Source organism: Aptenodytes patagonicus, chromosome 6 (assembly GCF_965638725.1).
Source record: "Aptenodytes patagonicus chromosome 6, bAptPat1.pri.cur, whole genome shotgun sequence".
NCBI lineage: Eukaryota > Metazoa > Chordata > Aves > Sphenisciformes > Spheniscidae > Aptenodytes > Aptenodytes patagonicus.
Window position 1 is genome coordinate 15,697,209 of NC_134954.1, and position 21,369 is coordinate 15,718,577.

Genomic DNA, 21,369 nt, shown 5'->3' on the forward strand with positions numbered 1-21,369 from the left:
TCAGATTAATTGTAATTTCTGCTGTTGAAAACAGAAGGTGCTAGAGCAAAGAAAGATGAAATAACCTCGTGCAAAACTACGACTTGGGATTTGACCGAGCAGTTAGATATTTGGAGCAACTTTTCAACAGCATTTTAGCCTGTAATGCCACACCAAAAAGTGGGTTTTGATGACTGCGCGTTTCTGTGAGATTATTTCAAAAGAAGCCGGATCTGAAGAGCCAGCAGCTAGCCGGGACGGGAGGAAAAAACGAGAGTGTCCAGCAGCGTGACAGGGTCACACGTAAGCTAAAATCCCCGGTGCAGGACAGTAACACCGAGGGGGACCGCTGAGCTCAGGAGAGCTCCCTTCCAGGCGGAACGGGCTCTTCACCCGCGGCACCCGGCAAGGCACGGAGGAGTAAGTCCACTCGGTAGCGCTGGTGGGCGGGCGGCGGGGTCTGACGCCCCGGGCTGCCGTGCGCCGCGGGCCCGGCCGCCCGGCTCATGCGCCGCCGCCGGCGCAGTCCCCGCCCCGCCGCGCCGCGCTGCGGTCACTTCCTGCAGCTGGTCCCGGCCGTGCCCGCCGGCCCCGGCCCTCCTGCGGCCTCGGGGACCGGCTGAAGTTGTGCGGGGGGAGCGGCGAGGGGCGCCGCGGGGGGGCCGGGGCCGCCGCTCGCAGCCCCCGCCGGCGCGGTAGGTGCCGCCTGGATGCGCGGGGCGCAGGGGTGCTCGCGTGGGGCTGGGGGTGTGCGCGGCGGGGACACGGCCCTGGCCTCGGTGGGTGGGTGCACCGGGTGTTTAGCAGGGTTGGGGGCCGGCTTTCCCTATCGGTACGGTTTTACGGGGGGCTCTCAGTGTTTCTGCCGTGTTCAGGGGTGCTTAAGCTACTTCGGTGATGCGGGTGGCTGTGTCTGCCTTTCTTTCATGCTGGTTTTACATCTGCGTTTCCAAAACTGTGCGTCGGTGCCTTGAATTCTTGCTCAGGTTGCAGTTATTCCAAGGTAGTAGGTACCAGGACTTTTTATCTCTTAGACTCCGTCACCAAGACTGCAAGGCTTGCAACTTTGCAGAAATGTCTGCTAGGATGTCAGCAGTGGTTTCTGATACCCTACTGATGTAAGAGAAAAAAATGCCTTTAGTTTCTGGGTTACTAAATATGTATCCTCTTCAGTAGTGGGTTAGTGGGCCCAGCATCTTGAGGTAGGATTGTGTATGATGTGTGTTTGTTTTGGTGTACTGTCTTTAATCCCCGTAGCATTATAAAATGACCCTGCCTTGCAGGATGAGTTTTGTAGGCCTAGTCTATGGCCAAAGGTAGACTTTCTGGCAAAGTTAGGTTAAGCGATGTTGATGTTTTGAGATACAAGTGGACTTGAGAAGAAATGCTTCCTGTCTTGGAAAAAAAACCAAAACAAACCCACAACTTGTTCATCGTTTGTATAGATTTCTATCACTGTTATTAGTTGCCTCAGCTGCATTTAACAACTAATTCTGGTGGGAACACATGGCACGTAGATGTCTCACTGTGGTTTACACTTATGGCCAAGGAAGGTCACATTTTGTGTGTGCCTTCCCCATCAAATGGAGCTCAGATTTAAGGCCATACCAGTTCCTTTCCCGGAACTGTGCTCTTGACAGCTGGGGAGGTTGCTTCCTGTTATCTGTGCCACCAGCAGTGCCTGGGTACTACCAGGCTGTGGTACGCAGGGCATGGAGGCTGGGTCTCCTCCTTCAGTGCTGCCCTTGGGATGCCCTAACCTGAAAGTAGTGAGGAGGGCTGCGTGCCCGTCTCTCTTGCGTCCACCTGAGGACAACTGGCACGGAGTGGAAGTATATCCTAGCCCATATGGCATGTAGGAGGAGGCGTGGCTGAGATCTGAGAGATGCTGTCTTGAGGCAGAATGTCTCCTCAGCTCACCCTGGAGAGCTGCAGGTCCTTACCCTGCCTTGGACTGTACCGTTATCAGTCCCTGGTGACGGAGGTTCTTCATTCCTTTGCTGTTTTGTAGTGTAAGATTTTGCAGCTTCTCATGTGAAAGGAAAGGAGGAGTCAAAGATGTCCTGTTACCCTGTCCAGGAGAAAGTATCTGTAGTGACCAGCAGTGGAGGGTTAAAGGGACATGTAAATAAGCTGAATTTGAGTGATTCTTTTTTTTTTTCTTTTAAATAATATCTGTAAGAAAAAAAATCAACATAATTTAACCAATTTCAGTGATGAAAGATCACCATTAGAAGAAAATCAGAGTTGCATATGCCAAGTTGAGAAGTTCTAATTTTAAAATTGCCCATGCAGCCTTATTTTTATCTTCAGACTACTGTTTACTTTAAGAAACAGTAAATGGCCTTACAATTAAAGATTTTCTAAGAATAGTACATTACACTTTTTCCCCTGTGGATACAGATCCTGTAAGCACTGTGTCCTCTCTTGGATGTGACAAACCCCATCCATGACAGTTGCGTATGGAAGACTTGATGCAACAAACACTCATGCAAAATTAAGCAGATGGATCGCGATTGCCATTTGCTGTAGATCTCTTTATATTGCTCTATGAAGTATTTAGCTATAATTTACTCCCATTTTAAGGTAAGAGGCCAATTATGGTGGCGTAATAAAACTCTGAAATTGGATGGTATGCTTACCTGCTTGCTTAGTTGATCTAAACTGCCTTGATAGGCCTGCGTTATGATATATTAACCGTCATGAATGTGAACTTGTTCCATCCATAGCCCCACTGAAATTAATTAGACTGTCTACAGAGTACTAGTTGAGGAAACTAAAGATAGCAAAATCTTATCCCGTAGTTCTGTTTAACCAGGAACACATATGCTGAAAGTTGGAGAGAAATTAGGTAACACTATGGAATTTACACTGCTGATGGATGATTTGCACCACACCATTCCTGTGTTTCCTCTTCCTTCTTTGTGGTGGATTTCATTTAATCTTGTTTCGGTTAGTTTTCATGATACCAGTTTTGATTTTGTTTTTATGGTGACATCAAGTTAGGTATAGTTCTCCTGGAATTCCTCGGAGCCTTGATGGTGGAGGGCTGTTTAAAAACATAAAAACTCCTGGTGGCTCTATTACTGTCTTAAAAGCTTGTCCCCAAGGCGATGCATGCTCTTTTTTGGTTTTTTTTTCATTTCTTTTTTTCCTTACCTTTAGTTACTAGTAATAACTAAATTGCCTCCAGTCTTGTATTATTTGGAAACCTGTTTTTAGAGGTAAACATTTCAGAAATGCTTGTGTCACTTGAGCATTTTAGTCCCACTGATTTTCTTTTTTTCTTTTTTTTTTTTTCCTTTAATTATATTTATTTTTCCTAATAGAACATAGACCTCTCTGGAGCCAGACTTACAAAGGTAATACAGTACCTAAAAATGCAGGCATCAACTGGGATTTTCCATAGCTTGGATGTAGCAAGGTATTTATCTCCTGCTAATTTTAGCAGATTGAAAATCCCAGAAGTTATCCCAGATAAATGCTGTCTGCTTCTCCAGGTTCCTAAATGCCTTTGAAGTCAAATTCTATTTTCAAATGCAACTTAGGAACAAAGTTCTGAGGTGGCATTTAATTTACCTTTCCCTAATTTTCCGGAAGTGTTATTTTAAAATGTAGATGTGGCTCACTATTTGCTTAAACAAATGAACAAAGCCCATAGCGTGAACATGGTTGCTACCAATGCAGCCCTAGCTGGGAGTGATCTGCAAAGGGCAAGATAATGCTTCTCTCGATCCCAGTGTAACAGTGAACAGGATTTGTTATGACAAGAAGCTAATAAGACATTAACAAAAGTGGCTGTGCCTTGATTCATAATATCACTGCCCTGCATTATTCTAGGAATGTTCATCCCGGGCTTTAGATGTGATTTATAAACTTTAATTAAATAAGCCTCTCAGAACCCCTTGTTGGAAATGTAGGGTTAGTTCTAAGAATTTGAATTAACTGAGAAATAATTGAATAAAGGTTAATATGGGATAAGCTCTCCATTTTGCAGAAGAAGAAGATACATCTTTAAATGTTACATTGGTTGCAGTTAGTAAAGGAAACACGAGAAATAGCTCAAGGTCATTCAACAAGACAATGGAAGAGAGCCCTTGGGAGCTGACTGTGTACAACAAGGTGTGCTCGCGTTGGTTCCACTCTTTGCTTTTCGTTGACTTTCTTGAGAAAAGTTAGCTGTACAATATCTTTCCTCAGGAAGGTCTTTGTGAGTATTTGAGGGGGGTGTGTGTGTGTATTTTATATCTACCTATATATATAAAAAACTCTGCTTTGAAATATTTGGGTTCTTTTTCTTTTTAAGTCATCAGTAGCAGTAATACATTGTAGTATTTGTTTAGGTCTTGGAGTGTGAGCTTGTCCTTAGGCTGTCAGAAGAGGATGGGGCTGACACTTGTATCCTTCCCATTCCCATTAACACAGCTGTATGTGCTGTGCATGTTGTATATCACATCTTCCAGTGGTCATGGAACAGTGGGGTATGTGTGCTGTGGGTCAGGTACTATGAGTGGTTAGGAATCTTCACCTGTCCAGGAGGGTGCCATGGGGTACTAACAACTACATTTCGGAATTCAAGCCACTTCTTATACACGTATCTTTTAATCTGGCCCTGGTTGTCCAGGATGCTGCTGTTCCTGTGGGGTGAAGTGTTATAAACTGACTTTATCCTGCTTGGCATTGTGAAAAGGCATAAAGTAGAGGCAATGAAGTTACAGAATATGTCCCCTGGATCGTTGATGTTCCTGTTAGCGCTGCTTATTTCAGCATTTGTGTCTCTCTGGTCTAGATCTGAAGAAGACTCCTCATCCTTCAGAAGTAGCATGCCCACAGTCTTCCTGGCCAATGATTCTTCTACAGCAAGCAGGACTTCTTCCTCATCCTGAGAAGCCTTCATCTCTTCCTATGTCAGTGGCTACAAGGCCAAGACCCAGCTCACCACTGTCCCCACCAAAATCTCTCGGACTGGGGCCTTCCTTTCATCACACACAAGAAGAAGAGCTTGCAAAGGTGGTGGAGCAGGACCCTATGCTGGAGGAACTATGTAAGCCTCTGTGCTGTAAGCTTTGCAATGTCACTCTGAACTCAGCACAACAAGCCCAGGCTCATTACCAGGTAAGGAGAGTAGCAGGAGGCACAGCTTTCAGGGCTGCTGCATCTGCAGCTTGTGTAGACATGCCTGTGCCAGCATGTGCACTGCCAGTAGCGTTGCTGTGGTAGCACAGAGCTAAGTGTGGGTTAATGCATGAGGACTAACTTAGCTTCTCAAGGGGATTTTGAGTGCTGTGTTGAGGTGGCTGCACACCAGCAGCAGCACTTGAGTTAGCTCATCTCAAGCTACCTCTACACCATCTAATGGACTGGAAGCTGTGGCTAGAACTGCTCTGTAGACATATCTTCACGCTGCTTGAATTTGCTGGTCATTCAGACATGCTGCAGTGCTTTCATTTAAGGTGTCATCACTGGAGCATGTTGTGAAAACTTCGTCCACAGGGACAGAGGAGTAGTACCAAGATGGCATGGGTGAAAAGGCAGACACTCATAATTTTCCTTTGTTTTATGCAATCTGTTTTCCACCTGTACACTCATCCAATAAAATAGAACTTCTGATTCCACAGACATGATTTTGTAAGGCCTGGACCGATGTTTTCTGCTGGATCCAGCAGTGCAGTTAGGAAAGGGAGCTGCTTCCACGTGCTCATCACTGCCTCCTTCCTGAGGTTATGCACATGACTGATCTGCTGGTGGGGCCATTTATGCAGACTTTCTCATCTGCTTTGCATAGCATCAGCTGAGCCAGCTCAGACCAAATTAATTTTGTTCAAGCTGGTCTGATTGACTTGTCTGAAATAGGTTAGAGACTATTTGCATAGGCTTCATTGCTGAGAGATTGAATATTTCATAGTTTTATGTTACGCCTTTTTACTGGTACCCTCTCTTACTAGTGCTATATTTGTGTGACATGTGGAGATATTAACTTTCTCCACCAGTAAATCCAAAAGGGTGGTTGTCCATATCCTCAGGACACCAGACCCAGATCTCAGATTTGCTGTTGGCCCTGAAAAAGTGGTATCATGCCAGTGAAGGGGTAGGTTGAATTAGTGTTACACTTCAACATCTGGTTTCTGCAGTATTTCTGCCATGAGGGGACAGAAGTGCATTTATAATACATAACTTGCATTTATGCATATGCCTTACTATATATCCACAATGCATATACATACTCTCACGTAGCTCTATCAGGTTTTCAAAACACCAAAAAGAACTATCGTATATGTTTTCCAAGAGAAAATAAAATATGAAGCAGGGTTTTTTAGATTCATTCTCATGTTTTAACTCATGCTTGCAACCTCTTGAAAAGAAGTGTGTGTGTGTTCAGGCTTATCAAAAAGCTATGCAAAGCAGTTAATGTTTCACATTTAAAATACAAAATACTAGTTTTAAGTGAAATGGAAACAGATTGAGGAACTAATTGTAACCTTACTGATTTGAGAAAATCAGTTGAAAATGAGGCCAAATCGTGCTAGGTGATGAGCATTTTGGAGAAAAAGGGGGGATGCCAGCATCTTTCAAGTTCAGAGCTGTTGTTTTCTGAACGACAGCTGCTTTACCTGAGGCGCCATCTTCATGGCCACTTTCTCATTTTGGTCTCTGGATCCTTTTTCTTTCAGTGTAAGATACTATTATTAGGACAGCGATTAATCTGGATTCTCTTTCCAGGGTAAAAACCACAGTAAGAAACTCCGAAATTATTATGCTGCCAATAGCTGTCCGGCACCTGCCAGAATGAGCAATTCGGTTGAGCCTGCCCCACCTCAGGTTGTCTCCCTTCCAGCTCAGGTAAGGCATGGGAAGGTGACTGAGATCATGCTGCTTACTTGTCACCTAACCCCCAATAAGGATAACTAGATCTCGCTTTGAGGATTACTGCAGGAGTTGGGAAAGAATTTTCCTTGTGATGGCACGGGGTGGTAGAAATAGCCTGTTGTGGGCTGTTTGCTTTCCTTTGAAGACGCAGATACTGATCTGCCCTTGCAGCAGAATATTGGACTTGAAATGTTCTAATTCTGCATGGCAAATACTTTGATTCCTAGGTAAGTCCGATGTGCTGATGATTATGGTTGTTTAAGGGCAGGTATAAAACAGCATTGTTGGAGCTGGATTTGGACACAAGGGTGTGGCATCCACTCTGCACAATCATCCCTCCATTGTGTGAGGGAAGCCGACATGGAAAAAGTGCTTAGGTGCTCCTACACCCATTGCCCAGGGCTGTTATCTAATTCCTCTTTTGTCGCTCCTTTTGCAGTGCTCATTCCTGTGTGTAGGGTGAATGGATGGGTCACTCCATGATCCGGATTAATTCTCTCTCAGGCACATTAGAGGCAAAACAGATGATTTTTGCTTTCTTCTTCATCACTTCTGATTGTCATGGGACTTAACAGCTAACCTGGTTCTTGCATGTGACTGTGCAGGGAACCACAGCTGGGCTGCGGGGATCAACGCTGTGCCTGTCACTTCCAAAAGCATAAGCCTCTGTTGTCTGTACAAAAGCAAAGAGCATTTGCCGTAAGTGGCAGACTGTTATACACGCTGTTGGAGCCACCAGAGGGAGACTCAGTCCCACGTAAAATAACTTTGCAGCTCACAGAACTGAATCGAGAGGGCATGGGGTCCAGTCCTAGGTAGTGGGATGTGGGTGCTGTACCTGCTAGGGTATCTGATGTGTTTTTTAATGGAGAAAATGGTCCATGGCAATAAAAACACCACTCTGGAGCCATGTGAGGATTCATGTTGTAACGTAGAAGTCAGAATTGTGTGCGTGTGTCTATAAGCTTGAACAGTGTCAAAGGAGATGTGAGAGAAACTGGACTTGGCAAGAGCCGCAGTGACATGGCTGTATGAATCGCTGCTGTTGCACTGTTTACAAAGCACTTTTCTCTGGATGATACACACTGGGGAGACATGGTTGCTGCCCCGATCAGTGCGTGGTCTGACTAGACAGGCAAGGTATCCTTTATATGTCAGGAGCTACGCATGTGAGGCCGGGTCCTTCCTCTGAAGTCTTGATCCAGGTGTCCTCCTATCTGAAGGGTAAGGATCAGAGGTTTGGCAGCTCTGCTACTGTTTTTTTGTCTCTTAGTGTGGTCAGGGAGCTGTGTAGAGACAGGGTACTGTGGAGAGATTAGGTACACTGTAAATAGGAGAGAGGAGCACCTTTACCTTTCAGTGGGTCTTCCTCAGTGTGAAAGTCTCTGTTCATCAGCTCCCAGCAGCCAGGAGTAGAGGAGTTAAATCATTGCCGTGAAGTAAACAAGCCTCTGTAGCTATTGCAGAGGTACAGGGTGCTTGTTCAGATTGCTTTCCTCTCCATCTGAGGCCAGGGATTTGCCTAGGTCTCAAGGAGTTTGCAGATTCTCCTGGAGGCTGAGGCAGGGAAAATGAAGTTCTTGGAAGAACAGTTTGGGGAGCGCTTGAGAGTGTCCTAATCCATATGCTCTAATTCCAGCTCTCTTGTTGCCTGATGATGACGATACTGGTCTCAGTCCCTGTGATTCAAATATTTCAACGATTTAACCTTCTTGTGTTTCACATGTTGTCTCTCCCCTTGCTGCTAGATGGGATCCAGTAAACCAGGTGGCCGAGTGATCTTGGCCACAGAGAATGATTACTGCAAGCTTTGTGATGCCTCATTTAGTTCTCCGGCTGTGGCACAGGCTCACTACCAAGGGAAAAACCATGCCAAACGGCTGCGTCTTGCAGAAGCACAGAATAACTCATTCTCGTAGGTATTGTTCAACTTCATGCTCAGGCTGAAAGCATGTGGCGGTGTCTCTGGCAGTCTTTTTCTCAGAAAACTGAATTGCAGCTGTTCATATTTGTTTAATCTTCAGGGATGCATCAGAACTAGGCAAACGGAGGGCAAGGAAAGAAGGGAATGAATATAAGATGATGCAGAACAGAAGAAATATGTATACAGTTCAAAACAACACAGGTAACTGGGAGCTTGCATCTGTTCTATAGTTGGAATAATAATAATAAACAGACTTGTTTTCCTTCTGTTTCTCAGGTCTGCTTTAGCAGAGACAGGTTGTGAAAGGAGCTGGTCCTGGCTCTGCTGATCCTTCACGTCTGCGTGTTTTTTTCCTAGCTGCTGAAGTTGCTTTGTTTTGTCAGGCTGCTTGTTAGTTCGGTTTCTCAGTTTGTAACTTAATTTACCATCTGCCTGTCTCTAAGGCTGCTCTAAGTGGTGACAATTTTCCTGCTTTATTTTCTTGGCAAGTGGCCAGGTGCTTTGACTCCTACTGTAGCACATCAACCTGTACTTGCACTCCCATGACCAGAATGAGAGAGCATGTTAGCCTCCCTCTAAGACCATCTGTTCCTAGAGTAGAGTCCTTCCTCAGGTGTTAGATACTAACTTTGCCTCTTTACTATGATTTAAAGTGTGTTTTATAGTGTCCAGCCCAGCATCTGTTTCTCTTTTTCATTTTGAGTTGTGTAATGAGCACATATTAGCTGAAACCCTAATTCCTGGTGAAGCTTGGTTTAATCATGTCATTCTAACCACTGTCGTGGAAAAGACAAATCTTGTAAAGTTCTATTAAATATCACTTTGTGATAATTTTAAACTGAGGCAGCTTATTGTAATCGAAAGACTGTTCTAATTCTGGAATTGGAGGGTTAAGGAAAAGAAAAAAAAGACTTGACACATCACTTAAATGATTGGGCTCCTAATTTTCAAAGCCCTGTTGATTCTTAGGAAGACCGGGGCACTAAGCCCACTCTACTGCTTCAGAAAATACCAGGAAGTACTGCTTGCCTATGTGCTACACCCCTATAAATCTAGATCTCAGTGGAGAAGTCATGTGGGAAGATAAGGTTCAGACCCTAATCAGTTAAAGAAGCTAATCTTTCGCTTCTTTTTAAACGTTTGTTGGACTTAGAAGTTGTCACTGAGCTACCTCAAGCTTTTCTTTCGTATAGATTAAACAGGCTTTTCTGTTGTCTCCTCAGGTCCCTACTTCAATCCCCGCTCACGCCAGAGGATTCCTCGGGATCTGGCCATGTGCGTCACCCCCAGTGGCCAGTTCTACTGCTCCATGTGCAACGCTGGGGCCAGCGAGGAGATGGAGTTCAGACAACACTTAGAAAGTAAACAGCATAAAAGCAAGGTGTCTGAACAGCGGTATAGGAATGAGATGGAGAACCTAGGCTATGTACAATGATGCACCACCCTTGGTAGTAGTTTGCAAATAGGGCAGCTTGTCTCTCGCCTGCTGTTTGCCACATGCCCTGCTTTGTGCTCCATTTGATAGGAGTATGCTCTCGAGCTATACGTGTAACACCTGCAAACTTAATGGTATGGTTAGATTTTTTTTCTATCATAGTTGGCAGGATGACGCTGTGCAGGACATGAAGTGTTTTTGATGTTTGTTTGCTAATTATCTAAGGCTCTTCATTGTATTGAGTGGCGGGGAGGACTTTATGTCTTCTCCCCAGCCTTCTGCATGAATATGCAAAGCCCAAGAAGTGCTGGGAACTTCTGTGGTTCTACCACACGGGTGGACCATGTGCAAAGCCCACTCCCCTCTTTGCCCACCACAGAGCAGTGCTCCAGAATGCCTCTAACAGCAAACTGAATCTCTGGGCAGCTTGTAAAGAAGGGGCAGGAATGGGGCCTGTGAATGTGTGAATTAGGTGGTGTACTTGTCCACAAATTGCTGCTTGTGGGGCCCCCATTACAGCCCAGAGTAAGTTCTTTCCACATCCTTGTAGAAAGGCTGTGCATACCTCTCCTCCTTGGAGGGTCTTGCCTCTTACCGCTTCCTCTGTGATGCAGATTTCATTCTGAACATCTGACATTAGATATCAGCTGATTAGCCCCATTCAGATATACTCTATTCTACCAGTTAACAATGAAAAAAGATTCTCAGTGTTGTTGACTGGGCACCTTAATGCACCATGGGTGTAGCTCATCTCCCTGAAGAGAGTCTGGGGGGGGTCTCGGTGGCGTAATGAAGTGAATTGGAAAGCAAACCTGCTCAGATGAGATGTACTCTGCTCTGATTCTGCCTCAGACTGAGTAGGGTTAAGAATATGTTGGAAAGAGCTGTCTGCTGTAATTTCTTTGCAGACTGATGTAGAAGAGAGCAAGTGTTGGTCTCTGGCCTGCAGCTCTATTGCTCTGGGAGAACAGGGCTGCCTGGACCTTCGGGAGCAGATATCGGTGTGTCCCCCTTCCATGTCATTCCCTGGACAAAGCCCACTGGGTGTTGTAGAGGAGAGGTGAAATGCTCCTTTGGACTAGAGCTACCAATATTGGATGAATTTTTTCCCCCTCTTTCTTTTCCCATCTCAGAATGGGTTTTAATTCCATTCCTTGATGTGAACTTCATTGTTTTAGGGACCATCAAAAATCCAAAGTTAGGTAGGATGTAAATGTCAGGGGTGATGATTGAGTAACAGCTTTTTGGCTACGCAGAAGTATTCACGAAACTTGCTAATCAACTTTGTAAGTGTAGACAAACCCAAAGGGTTTGTGTCTGTTTTGATTTTCCTGAGCAAAAGTAGAAAGAAGGTAAAGGGCAGAAGTAGGGCTGACATTTATTTTTCTGCTCATTTGGGTAGATGTGAGGAGCTGTGATTGGAATCCAGTTCACAGTGTTTCTGAAACATTGGTTCCAGTGACAAAAGCAGCATGTAGGTAACCTCCGTTGGACCTGATTCACCACTGCGCTGCTACAGCTGTACACTGGTATAGCTTCCTTGACTTCAGTGGCAGGTGCAGAGAGGGGGTAAAGGAAGCATTGTGGCTTGTCTCTCACTCCTCTTTAGGCAGTAGGTTGAATTAGATGCAGCCCCATTAGTTTCAGTAGCATTTTACCAGGGATAAATTCTACCTAGTGCACAATGTTGAAGGTAGCTCCCCCACCCCCTTTTTTTGCCATTCTGATCCTGCCTCTTGCATTCCAGAAGGACTTTCTGCTTGCCTTAAAAAATGAAAAATGAGTAAACTAACAAAAAATCCAGATAGTTTTTATTCATCTTTCTAGTCCACCTCAAAAAGGTTTGTTGCACTTGGCTGCTCCTCAGAAATCGAGTATTGTATTGCTACCTGAGCACCATGTAGCCATACAACCTTAACACAGCCTTCCTAAATCCAGGCAAGGTGAGCTCTTGTACAGTAGTCGAAAGCAACCCCCTACGTCATTCCACGCTGATCCTTGCCCTGCGGATACAGGCAGAGCAATGGAAATCCTCTTGAATGGGTTTCCCTCCCCTCCTTTGTGCCAAGCCCAGTTAAACAGGGTTTGTGTACTGGAGCACATTAGAAGGTAGGAGGACAGGTGCCCAGGTTGCAAAGCACTAACTAAGCAGTTTTGACAGCCTGTAAGTCTGTTTCTTCTGTGCTTTCCTGCCCCTGGCTCACCCTCTGTGTGGCCTTGAAGAACATTCCCCTTGCAAAAATCTCTCGTCAGCCTTTTCCCCTTGTCTTCTGCAGTCAAAGAAGGGCTCTGGTTTCTCTTTGTGTTCTGTCTTTTGTTTTGCTAGTCTGACACCACCGTGCAGAGACAGAGGGAGCTGGATGAGCCTTACCACAACGTGTTTCACCAGAGTGATCCCTGCATTATGGTTGAACATCCCTCTTGCTGTAAATTAAAGTGTGGCATTTCCCACAGGCTGCAATTAGTAGCAGAAAACCAACACTTTGTAAAATATGAGCTGGAGGAGCTGTAGGTACTGGTGTTATCTAGCTTATTGCTAGGGCCAAGAGGGCATTTTTGTCTGCTTTCATGTATCCCAAAAATCAACTGTTCACCAGTTCGCTTTGGTTGCTGCTCCTGCTCCCAGCGCAGCGATCTGCTCCTCATTCAGCATTTCCAGTGACTGCTGGAGGTATCAAAACTCAGTTTGCTCCATGTGCTGTTACCTCCTGGTAACAGCTCGTGCAAATGTGCCACAGCTCGCCAGTGTGCTAGTGCGTTCGGGAAGGTGTGTAAGGGAGGTGCAGGGGGCTGTTCCTGCAGGCTCCTCTCTGCACAGGTCTGAGTCTGGTTTTGAGGAATGGCCCTGAACAGAGAGGCCTGTAGCTGCTTTGTTTTGTTCAAGGGAGTACAACAAGTGAGTGTCATCGTCCTGAGAATTTCAAAGTGGTAGGTTATATAGCACGTATAAAGCAGACAGTGGGACTCAAGCGACAAGAGTAGGACAGGTTTCCTACATGGGAAGAAAGATATTTCTTGCTGGGAGAAGCAGCTGAGACTTGCTTTGCCCCAGTGCTCTGTTGTGGCCCTTCCCTACAAGTGACCAAAGCTTGCCTCTCCCTCTTCAGTATTGCTTAACGGTTTGTGATATTCCCACTCTCCCTCCAGCATAGAAAATTGTTGACTGCAAAGAGAAAACACCCCACCTCACTGATACCATTAGGGTTCAGGCCAATCCAAACTCATACTTGTCAGCATGAGAAACTGGGTGGATCCTGACTTTATTTTTTTTGTGAAAGCTGTTCTCCAAATCAGTGTTCAAAACACATATTGAAAACACATCCTGGCCAAACCCTGTTTGACGTAGATGGGCTGGGGAGAATACCGTACAGCTGTAGTACCATTTTCCAGACCCATTGAATCTTTTTCTCATGTTAACAAAGTATCAAACTCAAGAAACAGGACTTCTGTGAAGCTGTCACATTGGCCAGTAGGTTAATAACCTTTGCTGCTAGAAACAAAATATAAATCAATATGTTCATATTTATTTTACTGTGCTGACCACTAATTGATTTGTTAATATTTAAGGCATTATTCTATAGGTTGTTTTTGTTTAAATAGAAAACTACATCGCACTTTGCTTTTGGATCAGAACAGGTATTTATTATATTTGTGAAAATGTTTCCTTCCCACATATGTATTGTTTTCTTTCCCTTGATGAAAAAAAACCCAAACTACAAAACCTACCCCCAAAACAAAAAAAAAAACAAATCCAACCAGTGGATCTTCTTTGTTTCTTTTCATGCCAAACAAAATGGGGATTTCCTTGCAACTCATTCTTAAATGTCCATTTCTCATTTTTTTGTTTGGTGTTTTGGGTTTTTTTTAGCTCCAATGGGTCCTTTGGTAACTTGGGATGACAATTTTAGGGACATATGAAGTTCATACTACATTTAAACATTTCTTTTAAGGCAAGGAAGTAAACTATGTGGAATCCATGTATTTGTGAGGAGTATGAAAGTGATACTATTTTGTTTGTATTAAGCATTAGCTGTTATTTTGCATTCTGCACTATGAGTAAATGTGTTATAACCTTGCCTAACATTGGACTCTCTTTGACTTCTGCTTTCTTCACATACATCAAAAGGAACCCGAAAACTTCTGTGGAGTTGCTTAGGATGGTCATCAGTGTAACAAAACGCAGATTTTTTTCTGTAAAGCTTCTTGTCTTTTTTCCTTTTCTAGATGCCCATTATAGGGCATTGGAAGGGAAAGCTATTGCCATAAGCACGGATTCATATTTTAGCTTACTAATGCATGATGTCCTTTTGCTACATTACTTAAGTAATACTCTCACTGTAACCAATGGGAATCTTGCTCAGATCAGGAGTAAATGAAATACCCTAGCTAAATATTTTATGTTGGCTAGGGCCAGGCAAGGTACATTGCAAAAATTTCTCTTTTACTCCTATGTTTGGGTTACAACATTCTTAAGGTTTTGCTTTTTGAGGAATGTGTATCTGGTTCTGTAAGGATTTGGTCCTGCTCCAGCTAAAATAGTTTGAAGTACGTTGACTTTAGTTGAGTAGGAACAAGCCTTGAAACCTTCAGGAATTTCATACTGCTGATGTTTTCTCATGTATGTGGTTTTTGTTTTGTGTTTTTTATTTTTAAATTTTACAACCATATATACAAGGATGCTCTGGATGAGATGGACATCTGTTGCCGATTATGGAAAAACAGATGCCATGGATGCCAAAGGATTAACAGAAAATGGAAAAGTATGGACCTGGTTTCTTTGAAGTTAGTGGCTAAGCTCCTATTGTTTTGAGCTGGGCTGACTTCTTTGCCATCTGCATAAAGTTGGAAGTGAAAACAAAATCCACTTTCAAATAAATGTGGTCAAACAGTAGTTTTGGGAATCTCTCCTTTAAAAAAATGTATCACAGTTAAAATTGTATCTTTTTATCTGAAGTATCTGCAGGTAAAGGCAGGACTGTGGATTTTTAAAAATAAAATTGGTTTTTCAGTCTGTGTTTTGCAGGGGAAAAATTACTTGGTTTGATTTCCTTCTGCACCTGTCCAGCAACATTGTTTGCAAGTGCTTTGAACGTGTTTCCTCTAGAGCCTTCTTGTCAGGTTGGTTTTGTACATTTGTCCTTATTTTCTTTACATTGTACTGACCCCCATGAGGGAATAGTTGATGAAAATGTTTTTCTTTTTCTTTTTCTTTTTTTCTTCTTCGGTATATAATAAATCATCTTGCTCTTATCATTGTACAGCCTTAGTGTTTGGTGTTGCTACTGCTTGTGATATGGCTGGACTATGCATGACTGAACTGACTGTAGCCTAGCATTGAGTGCAACTACCGGAGTAATATGTTTTAATACACTGATAAAGGAGTATAGTCCAGTGCAGAATTTGTTACTCTGGAGGGGGGTCAGTGTACTTTCAACTATTAGTGAAAGCCAGCTGAGTTCTCCCTCTGAGCTGTCTTGGGACAGGAGGGGTTGGGAGCGCTCAGCATCTGACAGGATGGGAACCAGAAGGTACAGGAAGGGATCTGTTTCCAGCTGTGCTTTCCCCTTGAGTAGACATCACAAGCTCTGCAACAGCCCCAGGCTGAAGCACGGACCGAGTTTCAACTCTAACTGTAAAAAGGTGGGGACAAGCTGAGTCTGATAATTACATTTGCACATTTTTTGCCAGTGTGCTCTTTCCCTATTTCATTACTTGAGGGCTCCAGAAGAGCATATGCTTATGCAGCGTAAATGGCTTTCCAAACAGGACATTCTGAACTGGAGCCGTGAAGCAGAGAAAACCTGGGGTTTGCTGGGTTCACCTCAGGTAAGAGAAAAACGTTGCACTTCCTTGGTGCTGCAGCCATGCTGTTAGTGCAGTGAGCTGTTGACCTCAAGGGCAGTATCCTGGTGGCACACGTAAAACATTCAGGGTGTGTGACTGCTGTTGAGGCACACCTCTGAGTGTATTAGCAACTGTGAACAGGGATGTGTCCCTACGCTCCCCTGTCCTCTGTTATTCAAGGCATTGGACCAGTACAGAGAATAGTGACACTGTGGTGGAATTACCCTGATTTACCATTTTGCTGGGTTGAGAGCTGCCTCAGTGCTTAGGTGACTTCTGTGCTAACAATGAAATGCAGGAGGCTTTATGTGTTCTCATTTACAGTAAATAGAGTCATAAAAACTTGTAAGTGCAGCTTAATGTTAAATCTCACCCCAGCCTTTCATTGTCTTATGCCCATGCAGACAGTGTTACTTACAGTCATCCTAGGAACCAGAGAGGAGCAAATCTCTACAGAGCAGCATGTCCCCGTTATAGGATGTTACAGCACTGCCTTTTTAATACTTGCATGTGGTAATTGTATTCTATATTAATTCTATAGCAACTTGGTACAGCCAAACTATAGTGACATGCAGAGATACCTGGGCAACCTAATTCAGTCTCACAGGCGTTTGTTAAATTAGGCAGCAAATAATAACAAAAATGGATGAAAAGATTGTGTGATCTGAAAGCATAAATAGCCCTCCTTCCACTGATTACCCTGGTGTCTAAGGATCTCATTTAGTTGTCTTGCAACATTTTACAGCTGAGGAAGTAAAGTTTGGAAAAAATAAGTGATTCATCCAGAAAGTCTGTGGCTGAAAAGGAAGATTGAACCCAAGGCCTTTAAATACCAGGTTGCTGACCCTGCCACATCTCCATTCAGTTTACAGACTGAGGACAATGACTGGATTTTAAAAACAATTTGATTAATAATCGTTTGATTTTCATTGTTTATATAATGGCTTTACAATGTGTTAGGAAATGGACTTCAGCATATGGTTTAAAAATAATGAAACTTGGCAGAGAGAGCTCTCAATATTGCTTCTGCCATTAAATCTTGGTGGAGAGGTGGAAAAACAACAGCTTTTAGGAGAATTGTAGAGGGTGCATGTTTGCAAAGTCCAGGTTCTGGATGCTCTTCTGTATTCATTTATGTCCACATCACATAAATTCTCTCTATTCCTACTTCTAGTTCTCCTAAAGCATTTGAATTGAATGCTCCTTGCCTGTTTTGGAATAGTAATGAGCTGCTGTAACAGATAATACCTAGGATTCATTGGCCTATCCTTCAGTGAGTGACACGCTTTCAATTGGCCTTATTCCACTGGGCTTGCTTCACCTCTCTACCTGCATGAAACAAGAGCAGATTTAAAGTCGGTGGAATTACACAAGTGTAAAGAGAGATAGGAAGATTATCCACAGTATATTATCTGAGACTAGAGAGGGTCTTTGGCAAGTGTTTGCCGTACACATAAAGATGTTTAAAAAGTGTTAATCTAAGGCTTGTTTCTCAAGATCAAGGTACAAAGAGATACTGTGAATGAAAGAAGAAGGTGTAGGGTTGTAAGAAGAAATGAACGCAGTTGCATGATAAACTAAATATGCTGCATTCAATGTGTCTGTGGAATTTTATGCAGGAATGCACTTTTCACCTGAAGAAGCCAGACTATGTACGTAGCTAAATGCAATGAGACCAATAGTGTGAAAAACACTACATTAGCCTGTGTATTACCCTGGATTTTAAAAGACGAAACATGGGTATGAAAAAAACTGTGAAAAGCCAAATGGCAAAATCGCTGCGCACCAGAAGAGATGATGGCATATGGGTTAACACCTGATATTTTGGGGAGGCTGCAGAGAATACTTCAGACTTAAGGGACTTGTAAAAACAACAGCATGATGTGAAAAATCTTTGATTGCAGCTGATTAGAGAGTTTGGGAGCTAACTGAGATGTCATTTATGACAATGGCTCATTTTTGCTCTGTGTGAACTTGTATAGGTGCGTATTGTTTCAGTGGAGTGGAAGCTCCTGTGCGAGGCAGGGCTGGCTGCAGTCTCAGTAGCCCTGAGGCATTTGTCCTTCTCTGCTTTGACCTGCTATGTATGTGTGTGCATGCATGTGAAGCAGTCCCTTTAAGGACTCTTCCTCCTTGGTATTATCTACTATTTATAAGAGATCATTTTCCAGTAGCTCCTTATTGCAGCTGCAAACCTCTAATACTGTTTGCAGTATCTCAGCAGCAGCATGTTGGGCTTAATTAGGAAATGGCCAAACTACCAAATACGTGGGGGTCTTAGACAAGTAGCTTCTGTTTGTAAAAGCTAGTGAGCACCTGCCACTCGTATAACAGTGATACTCAGAGCATATTTGGATTGGCAGGTCCAAATTCAGACAGAGGAACAATGCAATTCGTCTCCAGGGTATTGCATTTACTTATGTCAGGTGGGATTATGGGCTGCTGTACATTCTGCTGGTCTGTCTGGTAGCTGGCACCAAGGTAGCCAGGCACGAGAACTGGGTGCTTCTCATGCCTTCTCTTATGACTGGTCTCTGTGACTATGTCTTTGGGTGTCTGTTTTTGACTAGTCTATCTTTGGTTTGCCTTGTCACACAGTCACAGAAATGTAATTAATAGGACAGCTTTTATAATGTTTGTTTAACGACTTTGATTTAAAGTTTGTTTACTTGTGTGAAGCACAGATTTCTGTTACACAAAACCCAAGTAATTTCTAATGAATGTTATTGAAAAGTACAAAGAAAAGTGGTAACAGAAGAGTATAAATAAAAACAAGACAGATATTTCAAGGTTGCAGTGACCCCAGGATGAATGTGGTGGCACACAAAACTGAGGAGGTAGAAATGGGAGGCAGCAGTGGATAGTACCAGTCTGTCTTTTGCCGATCCCACAGTCCCAAGACACATGCTGGATGTTCAGCTGCCATATTTGCAGTTATACCCTTGAAATAATGTCTGATAAAATCCGAGCTATACTGCTGACCGTTTGTATTAGCCTTCCCTTGAGGCTGATCTGCTGCGGTCCAAGACAGCATGCAGGATGCAGAAGGTTTGGGGATTGTTACGCATGGCTGAACAGACTGCACCTTCTTCTGCACTCTCTTCCCACAAAGGCAAAATGCAGCAGGGCCGGGTTAAGCCCTTGTCCTTAGGGTGCGCTGTGTGTTAGCCTAATATCAGCACAGAAGACATGACAACACTTGTTAAAACATAAGATGTAGCCACGTACCTGAAGCTTTGAAGGAAACATTGGAGGTTGTGGGTGAACAGAGTATGAAGAGAGACTCTAGAAGTCCAGGATGGATGTGGACGTGTGGCGTGGTATCTCTCTTCTTAACAGGTTTCTCAATGGAGAGACAGTTATATCAGCCTGGAGTCCTTTCATGTGTTGCCTAGTGTCTAATACGTGGGACAGATTTCTGAAGACACATTGTTAATCTAGATTAGCATTGATCTTCACACAGCTTCTCACAGCTGCTAAGAAATGCAAGGAACGGTCAGACCACAGCTATATGTATATACGTGCTAGGTATATATTAGAATATAATCTTCCAAGGGAGTTCTAATTTGGGTACAGACTATAGATGCTAATTATATAGCAACAGTCATGACAATTAGCATACATACTTTTAACTTGCATTTCTGATTGCAGTAACAAAGCCAGCATTGCCTTCTCCTCTCACTAACTTCAAAGGCATTGTCTTGATTTATGAAATGGTGTCCTAAAGCTGTTATGAGAAAGTGAAGCTGTGTTACTGCAACTGTCAGGCTGCCTACTTAACAAACTGCATGGTAAACGGATGAGCAGCCAAGCTCTCTGAAATGGTTCATGAGAGCTTTGAGGTTACAAAATGTCAGCCAGCATTTATTGTCATTGGCATACAACATAATATTCCCATGGTGAATACAGCACAGGTCTTCCAAATTAGAGCATGCCTCCACAAAATATCAGGACTTAAAGATATAGCTTGGGTCTGGATCATAGGCCATAATACTTAAAAAAGCATATAATGTACACATCCCAGAGGGAAGAGTAACAATCAGTGGAAGAAATGAGAATAAAAACAGAGAGAAAATTTGAAATTCCCTTGGGTGATCCTGCCAACCCTTGGACACAAGACTGGCATAGGTCATGGGTAACACTTAAAAACATTTGGCACCTTAATCTGTTTGGGTGTTTTCATAAATCTCAGCAGACATTTTAAATTACTGTAGCATTTTTGTAAATCTGATTGCAAGTCATCTTTGAAAACAAGGCTTAGAAACCCAAGTGAGTTAGTCTTTTACAAAATTTAACCCTACAAGGAGAGTCATTAGCATGTGGTTGTGCGACTGCAGTGGGTGCAGTTGTAGCCTTTGAGCCTAGCTAGAGTTTTCAGGAGAATTCCCTGCACAGATCTGGGGTTGCCTGAACTGCCTACATCAAATTTAAAGACTACAGTCCCCTGTCTCTGCTAGGGTGCAGCACTGGTTACCAGTCTCAAGCTACCTGCTCCATATAGAAACCCATCATCTCAATACTGCAGTGCCATAGTCAAATTATAAATATTTGAATGTCTTCCTGGAGACTAGTTGAGGTCACCCTGTGCTCAGCAGGTGCTGCTGAAGATGATCTAGATTTCCTCCAGAAGGAAATGAAGCTGTATCACATCACGCAGGAGCATCACTTACGTTTGGCATTTGGGATAAAACTTAATGTTCTACAATTATAGTGTCGGATGGCTGGCAGCAATTTTGCCAGACAAATACCACATGTCTTTCCCAGAAGGATTCAGTCTTTAATATTGTTGCTGGAGGCTTTTCCAATTTCTGTTTATTAGAAATGACTTATCTATGTTGGAAATGCTGCCTTTAACCCAATACAGCTGATGCCACCTACAGCATTGTGGAAAAATCATGGCTGCAGCGTTTTGCTTCCGTGGAGTTGCTGTATGACTGAAGCAAACTGTCACCTTGCAGAAAGTAAGCCTTTGAAGGGCTAAATGTGTGTTAGTTCTTCATCTGCTTTGTGTGCTTTGAGGCTGTTCCCAAATAGGTTCACTTTTACACCCTCAAAGCATGGAAATCTATTGCTGAGACTGCAGGGAAATGTTGAAAGTCAAGCGGTGCACGTGGAAAGCCCATGGAAGGAAAAGCAAAATGGGAGCTGTGAGATGCTAGGGCTGCACTGGTCCAGAGCCAAGCTGAGGAGGGGTATGTCCACCTAGCTTCACTCTTCTTTTTTCTACCTTTATGTTATTACCTTTTTTAAACCCGAATCGCCAACTGCAGTAGAGGTTCTTGTTATGAAGTTAAACTGGTGATGAAATGTAGTATTTTGG

The 21,369-nt window shown here is 43.5% G+C and overlaps 1 protein-coding gene across 2 annotated transcripts; it reads left to right on the forward strand.

Moving 5' to 3' along the window:
- The first annotated feature begins 336 nt into the window (after window positions 1-336).
- ZMAT3 (zinc finger matrin-type 3) lies at window positions 337-15,455 on the forward strand. 2 transcript variants are annotated; one of them, XM_076341337.1, is made up of 6 exons: window positions 337-399; window positions 4,769-5,094; window positions 6,700-6,819; window positions 8,595-8,761; window positions 8,871-8,971; window positions 9,994-15,455. In XM_076341337.1, the coding sequence occupies exons 2-6, from the start codon at window positions 4,825-4,827 to the stop codon at window positions 10,203-10,205; spliced, it is 870 nt and encodes a 289-aa protein (XP_076197452.1). In that variant the 5' UTR covers window positions 337-399; window positions 4,769-4,824; the 3' UTR covers window positions 10,206-15,455. The 2 variants fall into 2 exon arrangements, with proteins under 2 accessions (XP_076197452.1, XP_076197451.1); XM_076341336.1 differs by lacking the exon at window positions 337-399 and adding an exon at window positions 611-674.
- Window positions 15,456-21,369: the final 5,914 nt, after the last annotated feature.

What these genes read in the sequence shown, in the direction of transcription:
- ZMAT3 (XM_076341337.1), top strand. Translation starts at nt 4,825, where the DNA reads ATGATTCTTCTACAGCAAGCAGGACTTCTTCCTCATCCTGAGAAGCCT. An exon ending in AAGCCCAGGCTCATTACCAG is followed by an intron (nt 5,095 to 6,699) that starts GTAAGGAGAGTA and finishes TTCTCTTTCCAG; the next exon opens with GGTAAAAACCACAGTAAGAA. An exon ending in GCACAGAATAACTCATTCTC is followed by an intron (nt 8,762 to 8,870) that starts GTAGGTATTGTT and finishes TTTAATCTTCAG; the next exon opens with GGATGCATCAGAACTAGGCA.